General features: G+C 37.2%; 2 protein-coding genes across 2 annotated transcripts; both read left to right on the forward strand.

The window, feature by feature from the left end:
• Positions 1–13,588: 13,588 nt before the first annotated feature.
• LOC115525403 (olfactory receptor 4A47) lies at positions 13,589–14,518 on the forward strand. Its single transcript, XM_030332591.1, has one exon. It carries the CDS (start codon positions 13,589–13,591, stop codon positions 14,516–14,518), a length of 930 nt encoding a protein of 309 aa, XP_030188451.1.
• Positions 14,519–25,340: 10,822 nt separating this feature from the next.
• On the forward strand, positions 25,341–26,285 carry LOC115525473 (olfactory receptor 4A5-like). The gene has a single exon (XM_030332682.1). It carries the CDS (start codon positions 25,344–25,346, stop codon positions 26,283–26,285), a length of 942 nt encoding a protein of 313 aa, XP_030188542.1. The 5' UTR covers positions 25,341–25,343.
• The last annotated feature ends 468 nt before the right edge of the window (positions 26,286–26,753 follow it).

Genomic DNA, 26,753 nt, shown 5'->3' on the forward strand with positions numbered 1-26,753 from the left:
GCAGGAATAGCTAGAAGACCAGGCTCTTCTGGCCCCTTTTTCTTCTCCATGTAGCCTGTCTCTCCAGTGAGTTTGTTAGACTTGTAAAATGGCAGTTCAGGACTTCTGGAGGGAGGACACAGAAGGTCTTAAGCCAGTTAAGATCTCGTCTCATCCTGACATCAGCTTGAAGTTCAGGATCTCAAGTTGTAAATCCAGACTGCATCTGCACCAAACAAAAAGGCAACCTATGGAATGGGGGAAAATATTTGCAGGTCTTATACCTCACAAGGGGTTAATATCCAAAATGTGTGAGGAACTTTGAAACCAAATAGCAAAAACAAAACAAAACAAAACAGGGGCTCCTGAGTGGCTCAGTCGGTTAAGCATCCGACTTCAGCTCAGGTCATGATCTCATGGTTCGTGGGTTTGAGCCCTGCGTTGAGCTCTGTGCTGACAGCTCGGAGCCTAGAGCCTGCTTCAGATTCTGTTTCTCCCTCTCTCTCTCTGGCCCTCCCCCGTTCCCACTCTGTCTCTCTCTCTTAAAAATAAATAAACATGAAAAATAATTAAAAAATTTAAAAACAAAAGAAAACAAAAAACTGATTAAAAAATACGCAATGGACCTCAAAGACATTTTCTAAAGAAGACATACAAATGGCTGATAAGAACATGGAAAGGTGCTCAACATTATTAATCATCAGGAAAATGCAATTCAAAACTGCATGAGATTTTGCTTCATACTTCTTAGGATAGATGTTATCAAAAACAGAAGAGATTGTATGCACTGGTGAGGATATAGACAAAAAGGAACCCTAGTTCGCTGTCATTGGGCATACACATTTTCAGCCACTCTGGAAAATAGTATGGAGATTTCTCAAAAAGTGAAATAGAACTACCATAGTATCAAGAAATTCCACTTCTATGCGTATATCCAAGAATATGAGATCACAATCTTGAGGAGATATCTGCACTCCCATGTTTGTGGCTGTATTATTCACAACAGCCAAGACATGGAAACAATCTAAGCATCCATTGATGGAAGAATGGAAAAAGAAAAGTTGTGTGTGTGTGTGTGTGTGTGTGTGCGTGTATACACATGTGTGTGTGTTTATATATATATGTGTGTATACGTGTGTGTGTGTATTCACACACGCACACACACACACGTACACACACATATATGATTATATTAAGGTATAAGAAAGAAGAAAATCCTGCCAATTGCAACACTATGAGAGACTTTGAGGGCATTATGCTAAGTGAAATAAGTCACACAGAAAGACAAATACAGTATGATCTCATTTATATGTGGAATTAAAAAAAAACCCAACTTGGAGAAGCCAGAGAATGGTGGATTCCAGGGCCTGGTGAGTGGGGGAGATGTGTCGATGTTAGTTTAAGGGTACAAATTTCCAGTTATAACTTGAATAAACTTTGGGGAGCTGATGTATAGCAGGGAATGGTATTTCACATCAATGTATTATACAGTTGCTGACATTATTGCTGATATAGTGAATCTTAAATGTTCTCATCCCACACCAAAATTCTAATTATATAAGGTGACATATGTGTTAACTATCCTTATTGTGGTAATCATTTTGCAATATATGCATATATCAGATCATGATGTTGTATACCTTAAACTTACACAATGTTACATATCAATTGTAGTTTAATAAATCTGGGGAAACATACATAAATACATAGATACATAGTTACACACATACATACATAAAAGAGGTCTTTATAAATTGAAAAAATAAAGTCTTGAACTAGAGACGTGCTATTTCTTCCACATGCCCTATATACAATTTGAGGTTGAACATTGTAACCAAATAGATACTCCTGTCTACAAGTGAAGGTCATGGTGTCTCCTTTTGTGCATTTCTCTTAAAATTTTTTGCAGAGTTTACATACTTTTCATTAGAGTTTATACAAAAGCCACACTCACAAATATTTTCTGTGAAGACAGACTAGCCCCTGTCTTCCGGGTTTGGGCTGGAAGTCTGTGTGCAGTGGGATAACACCCCGTAAGCTTCTTAGACATACTTTTTTCCTAGTTAGGAGACTTTATGAGACACATCTTAAATATTTCAGAAGTTTTCACCAGAGTCTTGCATCTACATCTTTGAGATGATATTTACTTTGGTGCCATTTCTTACTTTGAGAACGTTTTGCTCTTTAGAGAGGTTATGGATGAGAACCAGTTTTATGCCAGAACCCATCAGGTCTTGGCCCCTTTTACCTTTCTCCTGAATTCTGGAGAACTTAACAGTTAAAGTGTAAGTCACCTCTGTTTACCCATTCTTCATCATATATCATACACTGCTGAGGAACCAGCTGGAGCTTTCTGTATTCTTCTTGGCAATTGCAGTCAAATCCACCTGCTCCCCCAAGGGTGTTTCCTATTATTTCCTATTTTCCACACTACTGTAGGTGAGGGTATTGTGAAACTTTTCCAGCACTCGGTAACATGAATCGCTTTCTCTTCAGCTTCCAAGCACAATACATCCTGTCTTTTAAGGCTTTACCTGCAGAGGCTTCAAAGCCCTTCCAACTCCCAGCAACTCCTGGTGGTGCCAAAGTCAATGCCACATGCTTTACATTTCTGTTATGGAAGCGCCACACTTCCAGCTTCCACTCTTTGCTCTGGTTATCTTTTGCTACATGGCATAAGACCTCGAAATTTTGTTACTTAAACCCACAACCATTTTGACTTACCTCAAAATCTTGTGGGCCAGCAATTCTGACAGAGGTTGGCTCGGTATTTTTTCATTTTTTTAATGCTTCTTTCTTTCTTTCTTTCTTTCTTTCTTTCTTTCTTTCTTTCTTTCTTCTTCTTTCTTTCTTTTGAGAGAGACAGAGCATGAGTGGTGGAGGGGCAGAGAGAGAGAGGGAGACACAGAATCTGAAGCAGGCTTCAGGCTATGAGCTGTCAGCACAGAGTCCAGTGCAGGGCTTGAACTCACAGACTGTGAGATCATGACCTGAGCCGAAGTTGAACGTTTAACCGGCTCAGCCACCCAGGCACACCTGGGTATTTTTCCATTTCATTTGGCATGGACTGAAGTCCTGCTATGGTATTCAACTGATAACTGAGGGATCTGCAGGATCCTGGGAGTGATATGATATATTGAACGTGCTGAATGGGAAAAATATGCAACAAATATTATTTTATCCAGGAAGGCTATCATTCAGAATAGGAGAGATAAAGAGTTTCCCAAACAAACAAAACCTAAATGTTTATGACCATTAAACCAGGCCTTCAAGAAGTATTAAACAGGACTTTTTGAATGGGAAAGAAAAACCAAAAACAATGAAGATAAGAAAGGAACAAAGAAAATCTCTGGAAATACTGACTTTATAGGTAATACAATAGCACTAAATTCATATCTATTAATAATTACTCTGAATGCAAATGGACTAAATGCTCCAATCAAAAGGTGTAGGCTATCAGAATAGATAAAAAAGGCCCATTTATATGCTACCTACAAGAGACTCATTTTATTTTTGTTTTAATTTTTTAAAATTTACTTATTTTTGACACAATGAGAGAGACAGACAGACAGGGAGAGGGGCAGAGAGAGAGGGAAACACAGAATTTGAAGTGGGATCCAGGCTCTGAGTTGTCAACCCAGAGTCCAATGCGGGGTTTGAACTCATGAACCATGAAATCGTGACCTGAGCCAAAGTCGGACACTTAACTGACTGAGCCACCCAGGCGCCCCACAAGTGACTCATTTTAGACCTAAAGGCATCTGCAGATTGAAAATGAAAACTAGAGAACGATTTGTCATGCTAATGGATGTCAAAAGGAAGCCTTACCAATGATACTTGTACTAGACAAACTAGGTTTTAAACCAATGAATGTAACGAGAGGAAGAAAGGGTCTATGCAAGAAGCTCTAACAATTGTAAATATTTATGCCCCCAACTTGGTGATGCAAATATATAAATTAATTAACATAAAATCATTGAGAACAATACAATAATAGTAGGTGACTTTAACACCCCACTTACAACAATGGATAGATCATCCATGCAGAAAATCAGCAAGGAAACAATGGCTTTGAATGACACACTGGACCAGATGGGCTTAACACATGTATAAAGAACATCTCACTCAAAAGCAGCAGAATACACATTCTTTTTGAGTGCACATGGGATATTCCCCAGAATAGACAACATACAAAGTTACAAATCAGTCTTCAATCAGTAGAAAAAATTGAGATCATATCATGAATATTGTCAGGCCACAACACTATGAAACTTGAGGTCAACCACAAGAAAAAAATTGGAAAGACTTAAAATACACGGAGATTAAAGAACATCCTACTAAACAATCAATTGGTTAACCAAGAAATTAAAGAAGAAATAAAAAAATACTTGGAAGCACATGAAAATGAAAACATGATAGTCTAAAACCTTTGGGATGCAGCAAAAGTGGTCTTAAGAGGGAAGTATATAGAATACAGGCCTTCGTTAAAAAGGAAGAAGAGTCTCAAATACACAACCTAACCTTATACCTAAAGAAACTGCAAAAGCAACAGCAAATAAAGTGTAAACCAGCAGAAAAGAGGAAATAATAAAGATTAGGACAGGAATAAATGATATAGAAACCAAAGAAATCATAGAACAGATAAATGAAACCATGAGCTGGTTCTTTGAAAGAATAAATACAATTGATAACCCCCTAGCCAGACTTATCAAAAAGAAAAGAGAAAGTACCCAAATAAATAAAATCATGAATGAAAGACATCACAACCAACACCAAGAAACACAATTATAAGGAAATATTATGAAAACTTATATAATTGGACAATCTGGAAGAAATGGATAAATTCTTGGAAACGTAAACTAGAAAAACTGAAACAGGAAGAAATAGGAAATTTGAACAGACCCATAACCAGCAAAGAAATTAGAACAGCAATAAAAAAGTCTGCCAAAAAATAAAAGTCCAGGGCCAAATGGCTTCCCAGGGGAATTCTACCCCACACTTAAGCAAGAGTTATATCATTCTTCTCCAACTGTTCCACAAAATAGAAATGGAAGGAAAGCTTCCAAACTCTTTTATGAGGCCAGAATTACTTACCTTGATTCCTAAACCATACAAAGACCCCACTAAAAAGGAGAATTACAGGCCAATATCCCTGATGAACACGGATGCAAAAATTCTCAACAAGATACTAGCAAACTGAATACAATAGTACCTTAAAAGAATTATTCACCACAATCAAGTGGAGTTTATTCCTTGACTGCAAGGGTGTTTCAGTATTTGCAAATCAATCAACATGATACACCAGATTAATAAAGGATAAGAACCATATGATCCTCTCAATAGATGCAGAAAAAACATTTGACAAAATACAGCGTCTATTTTTGATTAAAACCCTTTATTAAAAGTAGTGATAAAGGGAACATACCTCAACATAATAAAGGCCATATACAAAAGACCCATAGTTAATATTATTCTCAATAGGGAAAAACCAAGAGCTTTCCTGCTAATGTCAGGAATAAGACAGGGATGTCCATCCTCACTACTGTTATTTAACATAGTACTGGAAGTCCTCAGCTCAGCAATTGGACAACAAAAAGAAATAAAAGGCATCCAAATCAGCAAGGAACAAGTCAAACTTTTACTCTTCACAGACCATATGATATCTATGTAGAAAACCTGAAAACCTCCACCAAAAAAATTGCTAGAACTGATACACAAATTCAACAAAGTTGAAGGATACAAAATCAACGTGCCAAAATCTGTTGCATTTCTGTACACCAATAATGAAGCAGCAGAAATCGAAATCAAGGATTTGATCCCATTTATAATTGCACCCAAAAACATAAGATACCTAGCAATAAACCTAATCAAAGAGGTAAAATATCTGTACTCTGAAAACTATAGAACACTGATGAAAGAAATTGAAGATGACACAAAGAAATGGAAAACATACTATGCTCATGGATTGGAAGAGCAAACATTGTTAAAATCGCCATACTACCCAAAGCAATCTATACATGTAATGCATTTCCTATGAAAATACCACCAGGATTTTTCACAGAACTAGAACAAAAAATCCTAAAATTTGCGTGGAACCACAGAACACCCTGAATAGCCAAAGTAATCTTGAAAAAAAAAAGCAAAGCTGGAGACAATTACAGTTCTGGACATCTAGTTATATTACAAAGCTCTAATCATCAAGGCAGTATGGTACTGGCACAAAAACAGACACATAGATCAATATGGATCAATGGAACATAGTAGAATACCTTGAAATGGACCAACTATGACATGGCTAACTAATCTTTGACAAAGTAGGAATTAATATCCAATGGAAAAAAAAGATAGTCTCTTCAACAAATGATGTTGGGAAAACTGGACAGTGACATGCAGAAGAATGACACAGGACCACTTTCTTACATCATACACAAAACTAAATGCAAAATAGATGAAGACCTAAATGTGAGACAGAAAACCATCAAAGTTCTAGAGAAGAAAACAGGCAGCAATCTCTTTGACATAAGATGTAGTAACTTCTTACTAGACATGTTGCTGAAGGCAAGGGAAACACAAGTAAAAAAGGACTATCGGGATTTCATCAAGTTAAAAAGCTACTGCACAGAGAAAGAAGCAATCAACAGAACTGAAAGGCAACCACAGAATGGGAGAAGATATTTGTAAATGACATATCAGTTAAAGGGATGCTCTCCAAAATCTATAGAGAAATTATCAATCTCAACACTCCCAAAACAAATAATCCAGGTACGAAATAGGCAGAAGATGTGAATAAACACTTCTCCAAAGAAGACATCTAGATGGCTAACAGACCATGAAAGATGCTCAACATCACTCATCATTGGGGAAATACAAATCAAAACTAAAATGAGATATCACTTCACACTTGTCTGAATGGCTAAAATTAACAACACGGGAAACAGCAGATGTTGGCGAGGATGCGAAGAAAGGGAGACCCTCTTACAACTTTGGTGGGAATACAAACTAGTGCAACCACTCTGGAAAATGGTGTGGAGGTTTCTCAAAAGTTAAAAATAGAACTACCCTACAACCCAGTAATTGTTCTAGTAGGTATACAAAAATCTGATTTGAAGGGACACATGCACCCCAATATTTATAGCAGTATTATCAATAATAGCCAATTATGGAAAGAGCCCAAATGTCCATCGACTGATGAATGAAAAACAAGGATGTGGTATATACATACAATGGATTATTAGCCATCAAAAAAGAATGAAGTCTTGCCATTTGCAATGACTGGATGGAGCTAGAATGCATTATGTGAAGTGAAATGAGTCAGAGAAAGACAAATACCATACAATTTCACTCATGGAATTGAAGATGCAAGACAGATGAACATACGGGAAGTGGGGGAGAAAAGAGGCAAACCATGAGACTCAACTCTAGAGAACAAAGTAAGGGTTGAAGGGGGTTGGGTAGATTAGGGATGGGCTAAATGAGTGCTGAGTATTAAGGAGGTCACTTGTGATGAACAATGGGTGGTATATGGAAGGATGAATCACTAAATTCTACTCCTGCAACCAATATTACACTATATGTTAACTAACTGGAACTTAAATAAAAACTTGAAGCAGTAAAAATAATTTCTCATTGGCAAAAATACAACAAAATTTAGTTTTAGTGGAGGAGTGTTGCTCATCTTTTCCTAAGTATTTTTGTTTTCAGATACTAATGTAAAGGTGTTTAACATTTTGTAAGTTTTCAATTGTTATGGATACTAATATATAGAAATGCAATTGAATATTTTATTTGGACCTTTTGTTCCTGAAAACTCACTCAATTCACTTATTATTTCTAGTAATCTCTGTAGATTCCTTAGAGTTTTCTATAACACAATCATGTTTAGAAAAAAAGGACAGCTTATTTCTTGGAGATATATAGGAGTATTTAACTTTTAAGTTTTTATTTTTGAGTCTTTTTCAGAAGGTTGAGTTTTTCCTTTATTTTATCCATTTTATCTAAGGTATCAAATTTCTTTGAATAATGTTTTTCATAAGAACCATTTATTACCCTTTTAAAGTCTGCAGTATTTGTATGATTTTATCTGCTTTTTAATTTCTGATATTGGTAGTTGTCTCATCACTCCTGCTAGAAACTTATCAGTTGTATTATAAAAGTATTAACTTTTGGCTGTTTTAGTTTACTCTATTTTATGTTTTCTATTTTATTTATTTTTGATCTTTTCATTACATCCTTTTTTATTTTCACTTTGTCTTTAATTTAGTTTTCTTTTTTTCTAGCTTCTTAAAATAAAAGCTTAGCTGCTAGTAGAGCTTTATTTTTAACACAAGCATAAATCTATACATACATTTAGGTCAGCTGAAAACCAGCAACTTTTGGTGTGGCTTAGCATGTTAGAAAGTTCTTCGGATGGTTCATACAGGTATTAAATAACTCTTTATCAATGATCCTTATGACCTAGAAAATGCAATATGCAATTACACATATGTGGAGACGAAGATGCTCGATGGCGCCCACCGTAAGCCATGGGGAAATGGGTAAGTGTGGAAGCCCTCAGCAATTTGATGTACTACCAGGCTCTTGTTGGAAAATAATCTGTTTCTGGTAGTTGCAGTTAATTGCTACTGGACTGAAATTAAGGGACTAAATTAATGAACTAAAAATCATTATGGTGTTAGTTGACATAGTTTCAGGCCTTCATCAACAGCATCCGTTGCAACCCAGACTCCGGAACTGTGATTACCAATCTCTTCAACAATTGCAATGTCAACCTCAGTAACTTCTCTCATCCCAAGGCCTTGTGCCTCTGAGCCTCAGGGCCTCTTGAGCAAAGATTCTAACAGCTGGAAGAAGGACCTCCTTTGTTGAGGGTATGATTGGGTAAGTCAGTCTGAGACTGGTTCTCCTTTCACATTGGCTTAAATATGACTTCCCTTACCTGAATGTTTCGTATTATGAAACTCAAAATTTATTATTTGCTTAACTTTTTTTTTCTATTCAAAATAGAGGCTTTTCACATATTTGGCTGTCTGATACTTTCCTGGCAAGAACTAAGTCATTTTTTCTCTAAGGATTGTTCTAGGGGAGAAAACTGTCCAGAAGTAGTTACTTCATGTGAATTTGCTCCACATATTCTAATAAACTAATCTGTAATGACATTACACTCTCTTTCATTTAAAAACAGTAGAAAGCCATAGGCTGTGTCTTCACATAGAATGGAAAGATTATTTTCCTGATACAATGGCCCAGGAGATTTCTGACAACTCAAATATCTGCCCAGGCTGGAATTTCTCTTCATCCCTTAGATGTTTTCTTGTTATATTTTCCTGTGCATAGATATTCCTTGCTGCTTGTACAAACATGTGGAAGGGCCCAATTGTCTAGGATGAAGCTGGAGAAAGGTAGAAATGTCTCTTCCATAAGGGAAGAGGTGGCCTTAGGGATACATTTTGAATGTCATTTTGAATGACTGAACAAGTAAAGCATTCTCCTACTACCTGAGAGAGAGTTCAGTCGTTGGTCTTCCAGGAAGTTAAATTCTAGCATTTTTCTTATCAGGCAAAGAGACAGATTCATGTCCATAGACATGAACATTATGCTAATCCTCTAAAGGACTTTTTGATTGCCTAACCATACTGACCAAGAAGAGATACATTCAAATAACTTTTGAGGTTTTTAAATTAAAAAAAAAAATTAATAGTAGGATTGGCTAAATTTATTTCTACTAATTAGGCTAGTTTTTACACAGTCATGTGAAGGCTATTATTAGGTTATTAGATTGTCCTCTTATTTGTTGTCTGATCTTATGAGAAATAAAGTCCATGCAGGAAGGACTTTTCATGTGATTTTTGTCCCTGTTTTATTAATTGGTATGTCCTCATTCATAGCATGGTTCCTGGCATTAAATAGATGCTCTAATATAAAAGCAATAATTAATAATTGAATAGTTAACACATCTAATTTGATAAAGAAATATTTAACATATCCAATCATACTTTAAGGCAGATGATAAATTGAGTGTTAAATAAAATGAGAAGAAACTTGCTATGGCAAGTGGGGGAATACATGATAAAGTAACCTTCACTTGCACAAAATGACGTGGCTGATATTTTTATTCTTGACTGGCAATAGTCTCCTAATGGTTCTAAAAATTGTTTTTCCCTTCATGTTACATCCTTTAGAAATTAATTATGTGATTTGGTCTACATAGAGATATTTTTAAAACATTTTGTGGGCAATCCCAGTGAATTTAATTAAGCAAGCATCAGTCTTGGACACTTTCCAATTCTGACTGAATGACAAATGGTGGTTAGAAAGGATGAAATGTCTAGTGATCTCTGCCCCTATCAGGAGAAAGATGCTCTCCTCTTCAGAAATGATAAATTTATTAGGAGGTTTTTGTTGGCTGAATGCACTACCCCCCACCCCACCCCCCCAAAAAAGCACAATAATTTGTGTCAAAATTTCAAGTCAACTGGTGTGGTCACACCAACACAAAAGAAGGAGAAGGACTAACCGAGTGAATGGTTTTTTTCTATTTTGAAGTTAGTAGGAAAGAGTTACTGGAGAAAAATCTCCCTGGAAAATGGCTGGTTGCTATCTTTTTATGTACAATTAGTTTGCTTGTCTTTTAGATAAATTATCCTAAGGTAATAAAGTTTTATTGTATGTATGGATCGTAGAATTCCTTTTACATAATCTCTAGTGCAAATAAAAGCAATCTTCTGAATAATTGGAAGACCCCATGAAGAACATAGACTGATATCCAAATGAAATAAAATATATCTTCAAATAATAATGCAGATTTTTTCTTTCTCTTGTCATACTGGATGAAAAAAAAATTCCAGTCCGACAAATGATTAGAAACTCTTCCTTCAGATTCTGGGCTTGTCTTCACGAGGTAAGACTAACAGTAAATATTGGGAACCAGGTTTGCAATTGTGTGAATTTCTTTATTATGTAAAAGTGAGATCACTTTGAGATAAAGCAAACTTTGAAAAATAGGTGACCTTGGGAAAGTTAATTAGATGTTCTGAGCCTCTGCTTGTCCACTTATGAAGTGGAGATTATAGTTCCTCTTACTGTAAATATGAACTATGATACATGAAGCTGTGAGTGTGTGATTGGAATCCACCGTAGGCATTGTGAGCTGTGGAATGATAGATCAGAATCAGATTTTATAAATAAATCATTTGAACTGCATGAGGAGAACATACTGATGTAGGCCAGAATGAAAGGAGAGGGATGTGGCAGGAGACCAGTGCAGTGGCTCAGTAAGGAAGCGGTGGGGAGGGAAATGATAAAGTTTGTGATATATTTTAGAGGGGTTAATAAGATTTGTTAAAAGTAACAATACGTGATATGAGAGCAAGAAAGGCATGAATGGCATGGTGATATTTCTTGTCTGAGCAATGACATGGAAGGTGGTACCATTTAATGAGATGGAAACACCTATGTTTATTGCTGAACATGAAAAATTTAGTTATAAGTACTGAATTGATATCCAGTTGGAGATGTCCAAATTTGGAGATGTTGCATGTGTGAATTTTTTTTTTGAAGACAGAGATGTGTAATTTATTTTTGTATTATTATTTTTAAATATTTTGTCAAGTTAGCTAACATAGAGTGTATACAGTGCACTCTTGGTTTTGGGGGTAGATTCCTGTGATTCATCGCTTACATACAACACCCAGTACTCATCCCAACAAGTGCCCTCCTAAATGCCCGTCACCCATTTCCCTCCTTCCCCACCCCCCCATCAACCCTCAGTTTGTTCTCTGTATGAGTCTCTTATGGTTTGCCTCCCTCTCTGTTTGAAACTATTTTTTCCCCTTCTCTCCCCACCATGGTCATCTGTTTAGTTTCTCAAGTTCCACATATGAGTGAAAACATATGATATCAGTCTTTCTTTGACTGACTTATTTCACTTAGCATAATACCCTCCAGTTCTGTCTACATTGTTGAAAATGGCAAGATTTCATTTTTTCTCATTGCCAAGTAGTATTCCATTGTATATATGAGTCACATCTTTATGCATTCATCAATTGATGGACATTTGGGCTCTTTTCATAATTTGGCTATTGTTGAAAGCCATGTGCCCCTATGAATCAGCCCTCCTGTATCCTTTGGATAAATTCCTCATAGCGCTATTGCTGGGTCATAGGGTAGTTCTATTTTCAAGTTTTTGAGGAACCTCCACACTGTTTTCCAGAGTGACTGCACCAGTTTGCATTCCCACTAACTGTGCATGAGGGTTCCCATTTCTCCACATCCTTGCCAACATCTGTTGTTTCCTGAGTTAATTTTAGCCACTCTGACCGGTGTGAGGTGGTATCTCAATGTGGTTTTGATTTGTATTGCCCTGATGATGAGTGATGTTGAAGTTGATCATCTTTTCATGCGTCTTGTTGGCCACCTGGATGTCTTCTTTGGAAAAGTGTCTTTTCATGTCTTCTGCCCATTTCTTCACTGGATTATTTGTTTTTCAGGTGTTGAGTTTGGTAAGTTCTTTATAGATTTTGGATACTAATCCTGTATCTGATGTGTCACTTGCAAATATCTTCTCCCATTCCATCAGTTGCCTTTTTGTTTTGTTGATTGTTTCCTTTGTGGTGCAGAAGCTTTTTGTCTTGATGAGATCCCAGTAGTTCATTTTGCTTTTATTTCCTTTGCCTTTGGAGATATGTTGAGCAAGAAATTGATATGGCTAGGGTCAAAGAAGTTGTTGCCTGTTTTCTCCTCTAGGGTTTTGATGGTTTTCTGTCTCACGTTTAGGTTTTCATCCATTTTGAGTTTATTTTTGTGTATGATGTAAGAAAGTGATCCAGTTTCATTCTGCCAGTTCTCCCAGCACCATTTGCTAAAGAGACTGTCTTTTTTCCATTGGATACTCTCTTTTGTTTTGTCAAAGATTAGTTGGCCATACATTTGTGGGTCCAGTTCAGCGTTTTCTATTCTATTCTATTGGTCTATGTGTCTGTTCTTGTGCCAGTACCATACTGTCTTGATATGAGGGTTAAAAATTAAGGGAGAGACACAACACTGGTGTGCTTCCCCATTTATTAGTCAGGAAAAGGGGGCATATCCAACCACTGAGAAGTACCAGTGAGGGAAGACACAATCCTTCAGTGACCTTCTATTCCTAATTTGACCTACTCATATTGAATATGTCAATTACACTACATTGGTCTGAAGTATTTCACTTTTGTGACTTTATAAACTATGCACCTTTTCATGGAATTCCCTTGCCCTCTTTTCTCATCCTTCCACTTTTCCTTTAAAACTCAGCTAAAGCATTGCACCTCTGGGAAGCCTCTGACTCCTGTCTGGTAGATATATTCCTACTCTGTGACCTTCACATTGTGGGGCTGTTTTTATATTGTCACTTTTTGGTGATTATTATGTATGCTATCACTAAATGTAGGAAACCATGGCTTATTCAACTTGGAAATCACAATGTCTATAAACTATTTGACACAAGCAGGCACTCTTTCACATTTTTTAATTGAATGAATCAATGAAAGATTACTCTTATAATGCATTTAAAAGATTTTTCCCTTGTTTTATAGATCTCCTGCTTCTAACATGAGAAATCACCTCCTATGCAGATTAGATGGAAGCAAGAAACAATGTAACTTACTTTGTCCTCTTGGGTCTCACACAGGATCCAAAGGAACAGAAGGTCCTTTTTGTTATGTTCTTGCTTTTCTATATTTTCACCATGGTGGGCAATTTGCTCATTGTCATGACTGTAACTGTCAGTAATACCCTGGGCTCGCCTATGTACTTGTTTCTTGCTAATTTATCATTTATGGATGTCACTTATTCTTCTTGCATTTCCCCCAGATTGATTTTGGACTTGTTCTTTGGGGAAAACACCATATCCTTCCAATCTTGTATGACCCAGCTATTTGTAGAGCACTTTTTTGGTGGATCAGAGGTCTTTCTTCTGCTGGTGATGGCCTATGACCGCTATGTGGCCATCTGTAAGCCCTTGCATTATTTGGTTATCATGAGACAGTGGGTGTGTGTTGTGCTCCTGGTAGGGTCCTGGGTTGGGGGTTTTATGCATTCAGTAATTCAAGTTAGCACTATTTATGGGCTCCCATTCTGTGGCCCTAATGTCATTGATCATTTTTCCTGTGATATGTACCCCTTACTGAAACTGGTCTGTACTGACACCCATGTCATTGGCCTGTTAGTGGTGGCCAACGGAGGACTGATCTGCACAATTGTGTTTGTGCTCTTGCTCATCTCTTATGGTGTCATCTTGCACTCTCTAAAGAACCTTAGTCCAGAAGGGAGGCGGAAAGCCCTCCAGACCTGTGGTTCCCACATCACTGTGGTGGTCTTCTTCTTTGTGCCGTGTATTTTCATGTACATGAGACCTGCCAAGACCTTCCCCATTGACAAATTATTGAGTGTGTTTTATACAGTCATAACCCCCATGCTGAACCCCCTGATCTACACTCTGAGAAATTCTGAGATGACAAATGCTATGAAGAAACTCTGGAGGAGAAATGTTATATCTCTCAGTAGATAAGTGTATTATCTACCATGAAGAAAATAATTTAACATTTGTGCCCATCTCCTCAAATGTTAACGTCTGTTTTACTGTAAATGCACTTACAGTAGGAGTCAATAAATAATATGTAATTGAGTAGTCAATGAAAGTTTTATAGTTACACTAATTGTTATGTATTTATTTTTTTATTCATGTAAAATTAATATAAAGTGTTATATTAGTTTCACATGCACTATATAATGATTTAACAATTCTATACATAGTGCTCATCATGAGAAGTATACTCTTAATCTCCAGATGTAATGAAGTAACCAATGACATTTTTGTAGTTCCACTAATATTTCTTTCAAAAAAATTTTAATGCCTTATTTATTTTTGAGAGACAGAGAGGGAAAGTGAGAGGGGGGAGGGGCAGAAAGAGAAGGAGACACAGACTCCAAAGCAGACTTCAAGCTCTGAGCTGTCACCTTAGATCCCCACGTGGGACTTGAGCCCATGAATAGCAAGATCACAACCTGAGCCCAAGTTAGACACTTAACTGACTGAGCCACCCAGGTGTTCCTAGTTACATGAATTTTTAATTATTGGCTATACTTAATTTATTACTTTCATTCGAATTCTTATTTTTATATTTAGTTGGATTGATTTTCTTCTTTAGCATACAGTGTTTTATTAGCGTCATATGTGCAATGTAGTGATTCAGCAATTCCATTCATCACCTGGTGCTCAACATAATACGTGCATACCTTAATCCCCATCACCTCTTTAACCCAACCCTGCTTCTCCTCTGGTAATCATCAGTTCTCTATGATTAAGAGTCTATATCTTGATTTGTATCTCTCTCTCTGTCTTTCTCTCTCTCTTTTTCCCTTTGCTCATTTATTTTGTTTCTTAAATTCCACATGAGTGAAATCATGTGGTATTTTTCTCTCTCTGAATTATTTTGCTTGGCACTGTACTCTCTAGCTTCATCCATGTCATTGCAAATATATATATATATATATATATATATATATATATATATATATATATAAAGACAGACCTTTACACATCCCTCACATAGTCCCAGGTCTTCTTACATACATAGTTATTGTATTAAGATTGTTATTGCTTCTAAAGTTGGTCTATTAATAATCTTTGCTAATAAAACATATGTGTTCATGTTTATGTCCTTGTGTATAACTTTTACATTTACTACTCAGCCTCCTGAAGTCCTTTCCACACCTGTCTATAGGTGTAACCCATTCTCAGGTTGCTCATACTGCTTAACTTCTTTATGAAGATACGGTAAAATTAGTGTTTCCAGTCCTTGCCATATTTTCCCCAATTTTTTTTGTTCCCTATGGCTCTGCAATGAAGTCTTACTGAAATTGTGTAAGTATGAGTTTTTAGAAGTGGAATTCTTGGATCAATTGGTATACATATTTAAATGTTGATGTTTGTACTTATTGCCCAAATACTGTCCATAAGCTCATACCAAACTACACTACTTCCATAAGTCTACAAATGCCTGTCCAGTTTCTAGATGTGTCTATATATGAACACAGAGGTCTGTATCTGACAGCACATGGGTCAATATCTGACTATGCATATGAATGCTTATGTGTATGTATATGTATTTGATATGATCACACACAGGTTTGTATGTATTTACACACAGGGCTATATCTTGCCACACACAGGTCTGAATCTGAGCACATATGAATTTTGGCAGGACTTGACTGAACAATTTTTCTGTTCCATGTGGCATGGACTGAGCTCCCTTGGCTTTTAGGGAGTATTTTGGATGACTTTACTCTTGTGAGTGGTGCCTTGGCAGGGATAGCTAGAAGACCAGGCTCTCCTGACTCCTTCTTCTTGCATGTAGCCTGTCTCTCCAGTGAGTTTGTCAGATTTGTAAAATGGCAGTTCAGGACTTTCGGAGGGAGGGCACAGAAGGTATTAAGCCAGTTAAGATCTCATCCCATCCTGACATCAGCTTGAAATTCAGGATCTCGAGTTCTAGATCCAGACTGCATCTGACCAAATGAAAAGGTAACCTATGGAATGGGGGAAAATATTTTCAAGTCTTATACCTCACAAGGGGTTAATATCCAAAATGTATGAGGAAATTATACAACCAATAGGAAAAACAAAACAAAACAAAACTGATTAAAAACTAGGCAATGGATCTGAATAGACATTTTACAAAGAAGACATACAAATGACCAATAGGAACATGGAAGGGTGCTCAATATTATTAATCACAATGGAAATGCAATTCAAACTACAATGAGATATCGCCTCATACTTGTTAAGATGGGTGTTATCAAAAAGAGAAGAGATTACATTTGCTGGTGAGGATGTAGATAAAAGGGATCCCTAGTTCACTGTCTTTGGGTATATAAATTTTTCACCACTCTGGAAAAAAGTATGGAGATTGCTCAAAAAGTGAAATAGAACTACCATAATATCCAGAAATTCCACTTCTGTGCATATATCCAAGAATATGAAATCAGAATCTTGAGGAGATATCTTCACTCTCATGTTTGTGGCAGTATTTTCACAATAGTCAAGACATGGAAACAATCTAAGCATTCATTGATGGATGAATGGAAAAAGAACAGTGGTATATACATACAAGAGAATATATTAAGGTATAAAAAAGAAGAAAATCCTGCCAATTGAAACACCATGATAGACTTTGAAGGCATTACTCTAAGTGAAATAAGTGACACAGAGAAAGACAGATACTCTATCATCTCATTTATATGTGGTATTGAAAAACCCAATTTGTAGAAGGCAAGAGAATGGTGGTTTCCAGGGCCTGGCGGGTGGGGGAAATTGGTCAATGTTAGTTAAAGGGTACACATTTCTAGTTATAAGTTGGATAGGTTTTGGGGAGCTAATGTATAGCAGGGTACAGTAGTTAACAATAATGTATTATATAGAAATAGTTGCTGAGCGAGCGAATCTTAAATGTGCTCATCCCCCACAAAAATTCCAGTTATGTGAGGTGACATACATGTTAACTACCCTTATTGTGGTAATCATTTTGCAATATATGTATATGTCAGATCAACATGTTGTACACCTTAAACTTACACAAGGTTATATATCAGTTGTATCGATTAACCCTGTGAAAACACAAGTAAATGAAATTAGACTTTGTGAATTGAAAAAAGAAAGTCTAAGAACTAGAGACTTGCTCTTTCTTCCCTGTGTCCTGCATATGTTTTGGAGGTGGACAACCTAGTTAAGAGAATTTATGAGACACACCTTAAATCTTTCCGAAGTCTCACTAGGGTCTTACATCTACAACACTGAGATGATTTTTCTTCTGGTGCCATTTCTTACTCTGAGAGCTTTTTTGCTCTTTGGAGATGCTATGGATGAGAACCAGCTTTATACCAGAACCCAGCAGGTCTTGACTCCTTACATGTTTCTCCTGAATTCTGCTTGAGAACTTGAGAACAGTCATGCTTTTAACTCACCTATCTCTTTTTTTGAGGTTAATTTATTGATTTTGAGAGAGACAGAGACACCATGAGTTGGGGAGGGGCAGAGAGAGAGGGAGAGAGAGAATTCCAAGACCCAACATGGGTTTGCTCAAGTTCACAAAACCACAAGATCATGACCTGAGCTGAAACCAAGAGTCAGATTCTCAACTGACAGCCACCTAGGCACCCCTCACCTCTCTTTATCCATCCTTCAACATATCATACACGGCTGAGGAACCAGCTGGCCTATTCAGTATTATGCTTGGAAATCACAGTCAAATCCACCTGCTCCCCCACCTGTTCCTATTTTCCACACTACTACAGGTGAGGGTATTACCAAACTTTGCTAGCACTTGGTAACATGAATCACTTTCTCTTCAGCCTCCAAGCACAGTCCACCCTGTCCTTCAACAAAGCTTTACCTACAGATGCCTCGAAGCCCTTACAGCTCCCAGCAACTCCTGGGGCCAGGGTCAATGCCATGTACTTTACCTTTCTGTTATGGAAGCACCACAGTTCCAGCTTCCACTCTTTGCTCTGGTTATCTTTTGCTACATGGCATAAGACTTTGAAATGTTGTGACTTAAAGCCACAACCATTTAAATTTGCCTCACAATCTTGTGGACCAGCAATTCTGGCAGAGGTTAGCTGGGTATTTTTTCTGCTTCATGTGGCATGGACTGGAGTCCCTCTGTGGTATTCAACTGATAACTGAGGGGTCTACAGGATTCAGGGCAGCTTCATTCCTATTCAAAGTGGCTTGGAAATGGTGACTGGAAAGAACCCACCGGTCCCTCTCCCTATCCAGTTAAATGTAGGACCACAGTCAGGATAGTCAGACTTTTAAAATTTAAGTATAAGTTGGTTAGCATATAGTGTAATAGTTTCAGGAGTAGAATTTAGTGATACATCACTTACATATAACACCCAGTGTTCATCCCAACAAGTGCCCTCCTTAATGCTCATCACCCATTTAGCCCATCTCTCCCCCCACCTCCCCTCCAGCGACCCTCACTTTGTTCTCTGTATTGAAGAGTATCTTATGGTTCACCTCCCTCTCCATTTTTATCTTCTTTTCCTTCCCTTCACCTATGTTCATCTGCTTTGTTTCTTAAATCCCACATCTGAGTGAAATCATGTGATATTTGTCTTTCTCTGACTGACTTATTTTGCTTAGCATAATACACTAGTTCCCACCACATTGCTGCAAATAGTAAGGTTTCATTCTTTTTGATCACCGAGTAATATTCCATTATATATATATATATATATATATATATATATGCCACATCTTCTTTATCTATTCAGCAGTTGATGGACATTTGGGCTCTTTCCATAATTTGGATACTGTTAGAAACATTGGAGTGCATGTGAACCTTCAAATCAGTATTTTTGTATCCTTTGGATAAATACTTAGTAGTGCAATTTGCTGGGTTGTAGTGGAGTTCTATTTTTAATTTTTTGAGGAACGTCTATACTGTTTTCAAATTGTTGCACAATTTTGCATTCCCACCAACAGTGCAAAAATGTTCCCCTTTGTCCGCATTCTCGCCAACATCTGTTGTTTCCTAAGTTGTTAATTTTAACCATTTTGACAGGTGTGAGGTGGTATCTCTTTGTGGTTTTGATTTGTATTTCTCTGATGATGAGTGACGTTAAGCATCTTTTCATGTGTCTATTAGCCATCTGGATATCTTCTTTGGAAAAGTGTCTATTCGTGTCTTCTGCCCATTTCTTCACTGGATTATTTGTATTGGGTGTTGAGTTGGGTAAGTTCTTTATAGATTTTGGATATTAACCCTTTGTCCAATATGTCATTTTCAAATATCTTCTTCATTCCATCAGTTGTCTTTTAGTTTTGCTGATTAATGAATCTTTATCTATGATCCTTATGATCTAGAAAATGCAATATATAACTAAACGTATGTGGAGATCAAGATGCTCAGTGGAGCCCATTGCAAGCCAGGGAAAATGAGTAAATGTGGAAGCCCTCAGAGATTTGATGTACAAGCAGGCTCTAGTTGGAAAATAATTTATTTCTTATAGAAACAGTTACTCAATTGACCCTGGAATGAAATTAAGGGACTGAATTAATGAACTGAAAATCATTATGGTGTGAGGTGACATAGATTAAGGCTTTGATAAACAGCATCCACTGCGACCCAGAGTCCGGAACTGTGATTAGCTATCTTTTCAACAATTGCAGTGTTAACCTCAGTGACTTCCCTCATCCCGGGGCCTTCTGCCTCTGAGCCTCAGGATTTCATAAACAGAGATTCTAACAGCTACAAGAAAGACCTCCTCTGCTGAGGATATGATTGGATACGTAAGCCTGAGACTGGTTCTTTAATGCCGGCTTAAATATGACTTCCCTTACCTAATCTTTCCTACTATAAACTCACAATTTATCATTTGTTTAACTTTTTTTTTTCTGTTTAAATTATATGCTTTTCACATATTTGACTGTCTGTGCCTCTTTCTTGGCAAGAACCAAGTCACTCTTTCTCTAGAGATTGTTCTAGGGGAGAAAAACTGTCCAGAAGTGTTTACTTTATTTGAATTTGTTGCACATATTCTAATAAACTAATCTATAATGACCTTACATTCTCTTTCATTAAAAACAGTAATGACATAGAAAGCCATAGGCTGTGTCTGCACATAGTAATGGGAGGATTATTTTCCTGATACACTGGCCCAAGAGATTTCTGACAACTCAAATATCTGCACAGGCTGGAGTTTTTGTTAATTACCTAGATGGTTTTTTGTTATATTTTCCTGTGTATAAATATCCCTCATTACTTGTATGAGGGAAGAGCCCTTACATATGGAAGAGCCCAATTCTCTTGGATGAAAAGTGGGGAAAGGTAGAAACATGTCTTCCGTTAGGGAAGAAGTGACCTTAAGGATACATATGTTTTGAATGAGTGAACAGGTAGAGTTCTCTCTCACCTGAGAGACTGCTCAGTCATTGGTCTTCCAGGAAGCAAATTCCAGAATTTTTCTTGTTAGGCACAGAGACATGTTAATGTACAGAGACATAAATGTTATCCCAATCCTCAAAAGAAAATATTTTTTTTGTTGTCTCATCATAAATGTCTAATAAGAGATTTATTTAACTATTTTGAGGTTATAAAATCTTGGGCATTTTTATGTTGACAAATAACAGGCTTGTCCAAGTTAATTTCTACTAATTAGGATAATTTTTGTATGGCCTTTTGGACATAGAAATTTTGTTTTGCTTTGAGGTCATTTTCCCAGCAAGTGAGAATGTTCAACTATATTTGCACAGTAAATATGTTGTATTTATGTGTCTTTATAACCTAGACATGCACATTGGATAATTCTACACTTATCTGAAAGACTGAGACGTTGGGGAACCCTCATGGAAATGTAGAAAGTGTGGTCAATTGGAACTGTTTTTAGATGCACTGTTCAGGCATATATTATTATGTGTTCTATGGTCACCCACAGTTCTGTGAAGTATCTACAATTACTCACAGTGAGAGAAGCACTATTTTAATGACCAAAGAAATGACCCAAGAGGTAAGTCCTTAAAACAACCAAGGTATATGCAATGAAAATTCATGTAATATATTTAATGTAGCTAATGTCTTTTTTTAAATTTTTTTTTTCAATGTTTATTTATTTTTGGGACAGAGAGAGACAGAGCATGAACGGGGGAGGGGCAGAGAGAGAGGGAGACACAGAATCGGAAGCAGGCTCCAGGCTCTGAGCCATCAGCCCAGAGCCTGACGCGGGGCTCGAACTCACGGACCGCGAGATCGTGACCTGGCTGAAGTCGGACGCTTAACCGACTGCGCCACCCAGGCGCCCCTGTAGCTAATGTCTTAAATACCATATATTTTCATTGGAGAAAGACTGGATTGAGGAAGTTAAGCTAGCAAAACTGAAGTTAGCCAGTGTATCTAAAATGTATTTGGTATTAGTATTATAACCTGACAGATTTTTATTGTCCATTTAGCCAAATAACAAAGAGGAACACATAATGCATTTGAAATAAACTAACGGAATTATAAAGTAGGTTCGTGGGCTATTTTACATAGCATGTTAATATTTGTAATTACTGTTAGATATATAAATTAGAGAATTTAAGATTGTATATCATATCAAGTGTGAATAAGAATATAGAGGAATATAGAGGAATATAGAGGAATAAATAAATGCCTATTCTGTTCTGGAAGCTTGATGTTCACTGTTATGTGTGAATCTTAAAATTTTCATTGGTACTATGTTGCTGCATATTCATGAAGAAATTCGTGCTCGTGAGTAACTTTTGGCCATTGAGAGAGACATAAAACTGTAATTTGTAAAATACTATAGTATTTTTGTTACCATGGTATTTTAATTTATCTTTTAAAAGATATATTCATAACAAACTATGTAAATTATATCTTTTAAGTAGAACTGTGTTTACTTAATGGTTTCAGTTATTAAAGCCTAGTAAGTCTATCTGTCCGTTTTTATAGTATGAAATCTTTGATGACTTAAACTCTGGAGAATAGTTTATATGCTTCATTCCTACATGTGAATAATTTAACTGGCTAGTAGAAGATTTATCTTGGTGAAATCCAAAGTGGGGATTAATAAGAGTGAAGAACACTATTTCTTGCAGAAAATAATGAATGAAAAATAAGAATTATATATAGACTGCCTTGTAGTGTTATGTTCTTGAACAGAAGTGGCTCTATCAATCTAGAACTTCCACGATAATAGCACCCCCCAACCAAATGGAGTAACAATGTGAATGAAGCATGGAGATCATTTGTCACACCTGGCTTCTAAGGAAAGCTCAAGCTTTTTCTTCACGTGTCCTCCCCTCCCAAATCCATGGGATTGGAATCAACTTGTCTATATATGAGGTTTATTTAATTCTTTAATTTCCTTGAGCACTGAATAACCCAAAAGTTTGGGCTTGTGTCTGTATCTGTACAATTCTTCTCTCATTTAATTTTGTCCTTCCCTTCAGATGTAGGGTCTCTAAGGAATCAGTGCTTTTATTCTTTTTGAATTTTTTTTTTCCTTACCAAGAAGTGCTCTGTGTTTAATTGCTATGACTTCCCAGGATGCCTCCTGAGTGACCCCTGGAAGGCTCAGGGGATTTGCCTTCTAGCACTTCTAGCACTTCCTCACTAAAAACTTTCAGAATAAGATTTTTTAAAAAAGTTATTTACTTATTTTGAGTGAGAGAGTATGAGCGAGGGAGGGGCAGAGAGAGGAGAAAGAGAGAATTGTAAACAGGCTCTGTGCTCTCAGCGCAGAGCCTAATTTGGGGCTCGATCCGACCAACTGTGAAATCATGACCTGAGCTGAAAACAAGAGTTGGACGCTTACTGACTGAGCTTCCCAGGCACCCCTGAATAATATTTTTAAAAGAATACTAACCTCACTTAATTATTACATTAATATTCTTTTTTACCTGAGGATATTCATATCTTCAATATTATTTCTCCTCTCTGATTTGATACTTCCTTTCTTTCATTTTCTACCTTTTTTCTCTAGTTTTCTGCTTGCTTCTAGACAAGTCACATTTCATCATATGTAAATAATACTGCTCATATGTAATAAAATGGGTAATTCCTAAGGCATACAAACCTATCCTATGCACAGCAAGTGGTTCATGAGTTAGAGGTGCAATATTCTTTTTACCTGGGACTATGTCTATGATATTTACTAAATTGACAAAGATTCAGATGATTTGTTCTGATACAATTTAATAGTGAAACATTCAAGAACATTAATCATAGTACAATTTACTGAGCTTTTAAATAGGTGCCAGGCAGGTTCCGGATGCTTTATTTGTAATAAAACAACAAACTTAAGAAGTAGAAACTGTTGCTCTCCCCATTCTACAAATCATGAAACTGGGACACAGAGAGGTTAAGTTGCCCAACATTGCCCAGATGGCACATGGCAGAGCTGGGATTCCAACACAGGCAATGAAGTTCCAGAACCCACATTATTCAACACTGCACTACGCTCCCTCTCCAAGGATGTTTTGGGTCTTAACTAGGTGCACACTGAATGAGAAACTTGTAGTCATGATTTGATCTTAGTAATGATCAAGTCCCAGTTGCCACTGGCTAGCCTTTCTCAAGTAACAGTAACAAGATTGGAAATTTTAATGTAATTATAAAAATATGAAAATAGAAGGAAATGTCAGCAGAATAGAAGGGGTGGGGCTGCACAAAGGTCTCACAGAGCACTGGACTGGAAAGGATTCTGAGGTGGATGAGTTTGACCCCCTTAGTTTCCAATGAGCAAGCTGAGACAGGCTTGTAAGACATTTAGAAGGTGACTCAAACCCATGCCTTCTTACACTGAGCTTGGGCTTTTCCCCCGAGGGTGCTGTTTTTTGCAACCTGGGCAACGAAGTTGTATTTTTGAGTGCTCTCAGTACCTAAGAAGCATTATAAGTGAAACCATGTCCCATTGTACTCTACCCCTCTTTTCAGCGTCTGTTTCTCTTCCCTCAATACCTAGCTCATGCCAAGAGTTTTGAAAAAAAAATACCAGGTGCTAATGTAACAGTTTGTGAAAATCGCAAGTCTCTCCAGTTCAGTTCAAATGTATTTGCTGAAAATCTAGAGAGTTATTTGTGTTAAGATATTGTGGGGTGGGCAAACATTAAATGGAGAGAACTCCAACTCCTTACAAAGCTGATTGAGAATCATACCAAGTCATTGTAATAGGGAACAATGTGCTAAATAGTTTTGCAGTTATTTGATACAGTTAAATCTAGTCTTTACATCAGAGTCTAGTCTGAACATCTAATAGTGGAATGTCATAGTATTATTAAGTGAATTATTACACAAGAGATGCTATTTTTGGTGCTGGATACATCACACTGTAAAGGTACTCACTGCAACTACGTACTACCACCTCAAAAGTCTGACTCTATGCTGATTTATGTAGCGTTTATTGCCACCAGCAGGAAGTAAGTTTCTGGAGAGCAGGGATCCTTTCCTTGTTTGTGACTGCTGACTTCTGTGCCAAGAACAGACATAGTTTAAATAAGGCTATAATAAATCTATGTCGATAGTTGAGCTTTTGATTACTCCTCTCTATAGACGATCCCCTAAGACTTAGAGATAGAACTTCTTTCTTGTAGGACAACAAGATCATCTGAAGACAAATAGGACCATCAAGGGAAGGTGTAACAGGCATTTTGGAAGAACTCAATAGTTACCACTAGCTGTTTATTGTGTATAAACCGCTGTAGAAAAGACTTAATGATGAAGATGTGCTCTTAACAATGGATGTATTTATAGCCATGTTCACGATTCCATTACAGATTGCATTGTTCTGAGCTCTCATCCCTGAAACAGGCCATATAGAAAGAGGAAATGGGAAACAGTAACAATGTGACGGAATTTGTCCTCCTTGGCCTCACCCGGGATCCTGAAGGGCAAAAAGCATTATTTGTCACGATTTTACTGACCTACATTGTGACAATAATGAGCAACCTGCTCATTGTGGTGACTGTTTTTGGCAGCCCCTCTCTGGGCTCCCCCATGTACTTCTTCCTCACCTATCTGTCACTCATGGATGTTGTTTATTCCACTGTCATCACTCCCAAATTGATTATAGACTTACTCTGTGACAAAAAGACAATTTCCTTCCCAGCTTGCATGGGCCAGCTCTTCCTAGAACACTTGTTTGGGGGTTCTGAGGTCTTCCTCCTGATTGTGATGGCCTATGATCGCTATGTGGCCATCTGTAGGCCGCTGCGTTACTTGACTATCATGAATCGACAGGTTTGCATTCTGCTGTTGGTGGTGGCCTGGGTTGGAGGTCTTATGCACTCTATGGTTCAACTTCTCTTTGTGTACAACCTCCCGTTTTGTGGCCCCAATGTCATTGATCACTTCATCTGTGACATGTACCCATTACTGGAACTTGCCTGCACTGACACCTACTTAATAGGCCTCACTGTTGTTGCCAATGGTGGAGCCATCTGCATGGTCATCTTTATCCTTCTGCTCATCTCGTACGGAGTCATTCTAAATTCTCTTAAAAGTCACAGTCCAGAAGGAAGGCGCAAAGCCCTGTCCACCTGCAGTTCCCACACCACAGTGGTTGTCCTCTTTTTTGTTCCCTGCATTTTCATGTATGTTAGACCTGTTTCCAACTTGTCCATTGATAAATCCATAACTCTGGTTTATACAGTTATCACTCCCATGTTAAATCCTTTAATATACACCTTGAGAAATTCGGAGATGAAAAATGCTATGGAAAAATTCTGGTGTAAAAATGTAACCAAAAGTAAAATAAGCATGTGTCACTGACACTGAACACATTTATGGTTAATTCTGAAGCAACAAAAGGGTACTAAATTCTGACAATGGATTTAGTAAATTCAGTGGATTCTCTAGAGATGTTTCTCTTTATTTACACAAAGTCATCAAGAAGTGGAATGGATTGTCTTTTGAGGTAATAATCAACCTAATAGGGAAATTCTGGAGGTTGAATAAAATTTGTCCCATTACAAGTAAAAATACAATTAATTTCACCTCGTAGCCTTATTTTTCTTGGTTTATATTGAAATGGAACTTTAGAAACAATAGTTTTTAAATTAAAAAAATGTCTTTTTATTTTGAGAGAGAGGAGAAAGTGAGCATGAGTTGAGGAGGGGCAGATAGAGAGGGAGAGAGAAAATCCCCAGCAGGTTCTGCACTGCCAGCAAGGAGCCCAATGCAGAGCTTGAACCCATGAACCATGAGACCATGACCTGAGCTGATATCAAGAATCAGACG

This window comes from Lynx canadensis, chromosome D1, assembly GCF_007474595.2.
Source record: "Lynx canadensis isolate LIC74 chromosome D1, mLynCan4.pri.v2, whole genome shotgun sequence".
Classification (NCBI taxonomy): domain Eukaryota; kingdom Metazoa; phylum Chordata; class Mammalia; order Carnivora; family Felidae; genus Lynx; species Lynx canadensis.

Excerpts from the sequence above, each read along its gene's own strand:
- LOC115525403 (XM_030332591.1), top strand. The coding sequence starts at position 13,589 with ATGGAAGCAAGAAACAATGTAACTTACTTTGTCCTCTTGGGTCTCACA.
- LOC115525473 (XM_030332682.1), top strand. The coding sequence starts at position 25,344 with ATGGGAAACAGTAACAATGTGACGGAATTTGTCCTCCTTGGCCTCACC.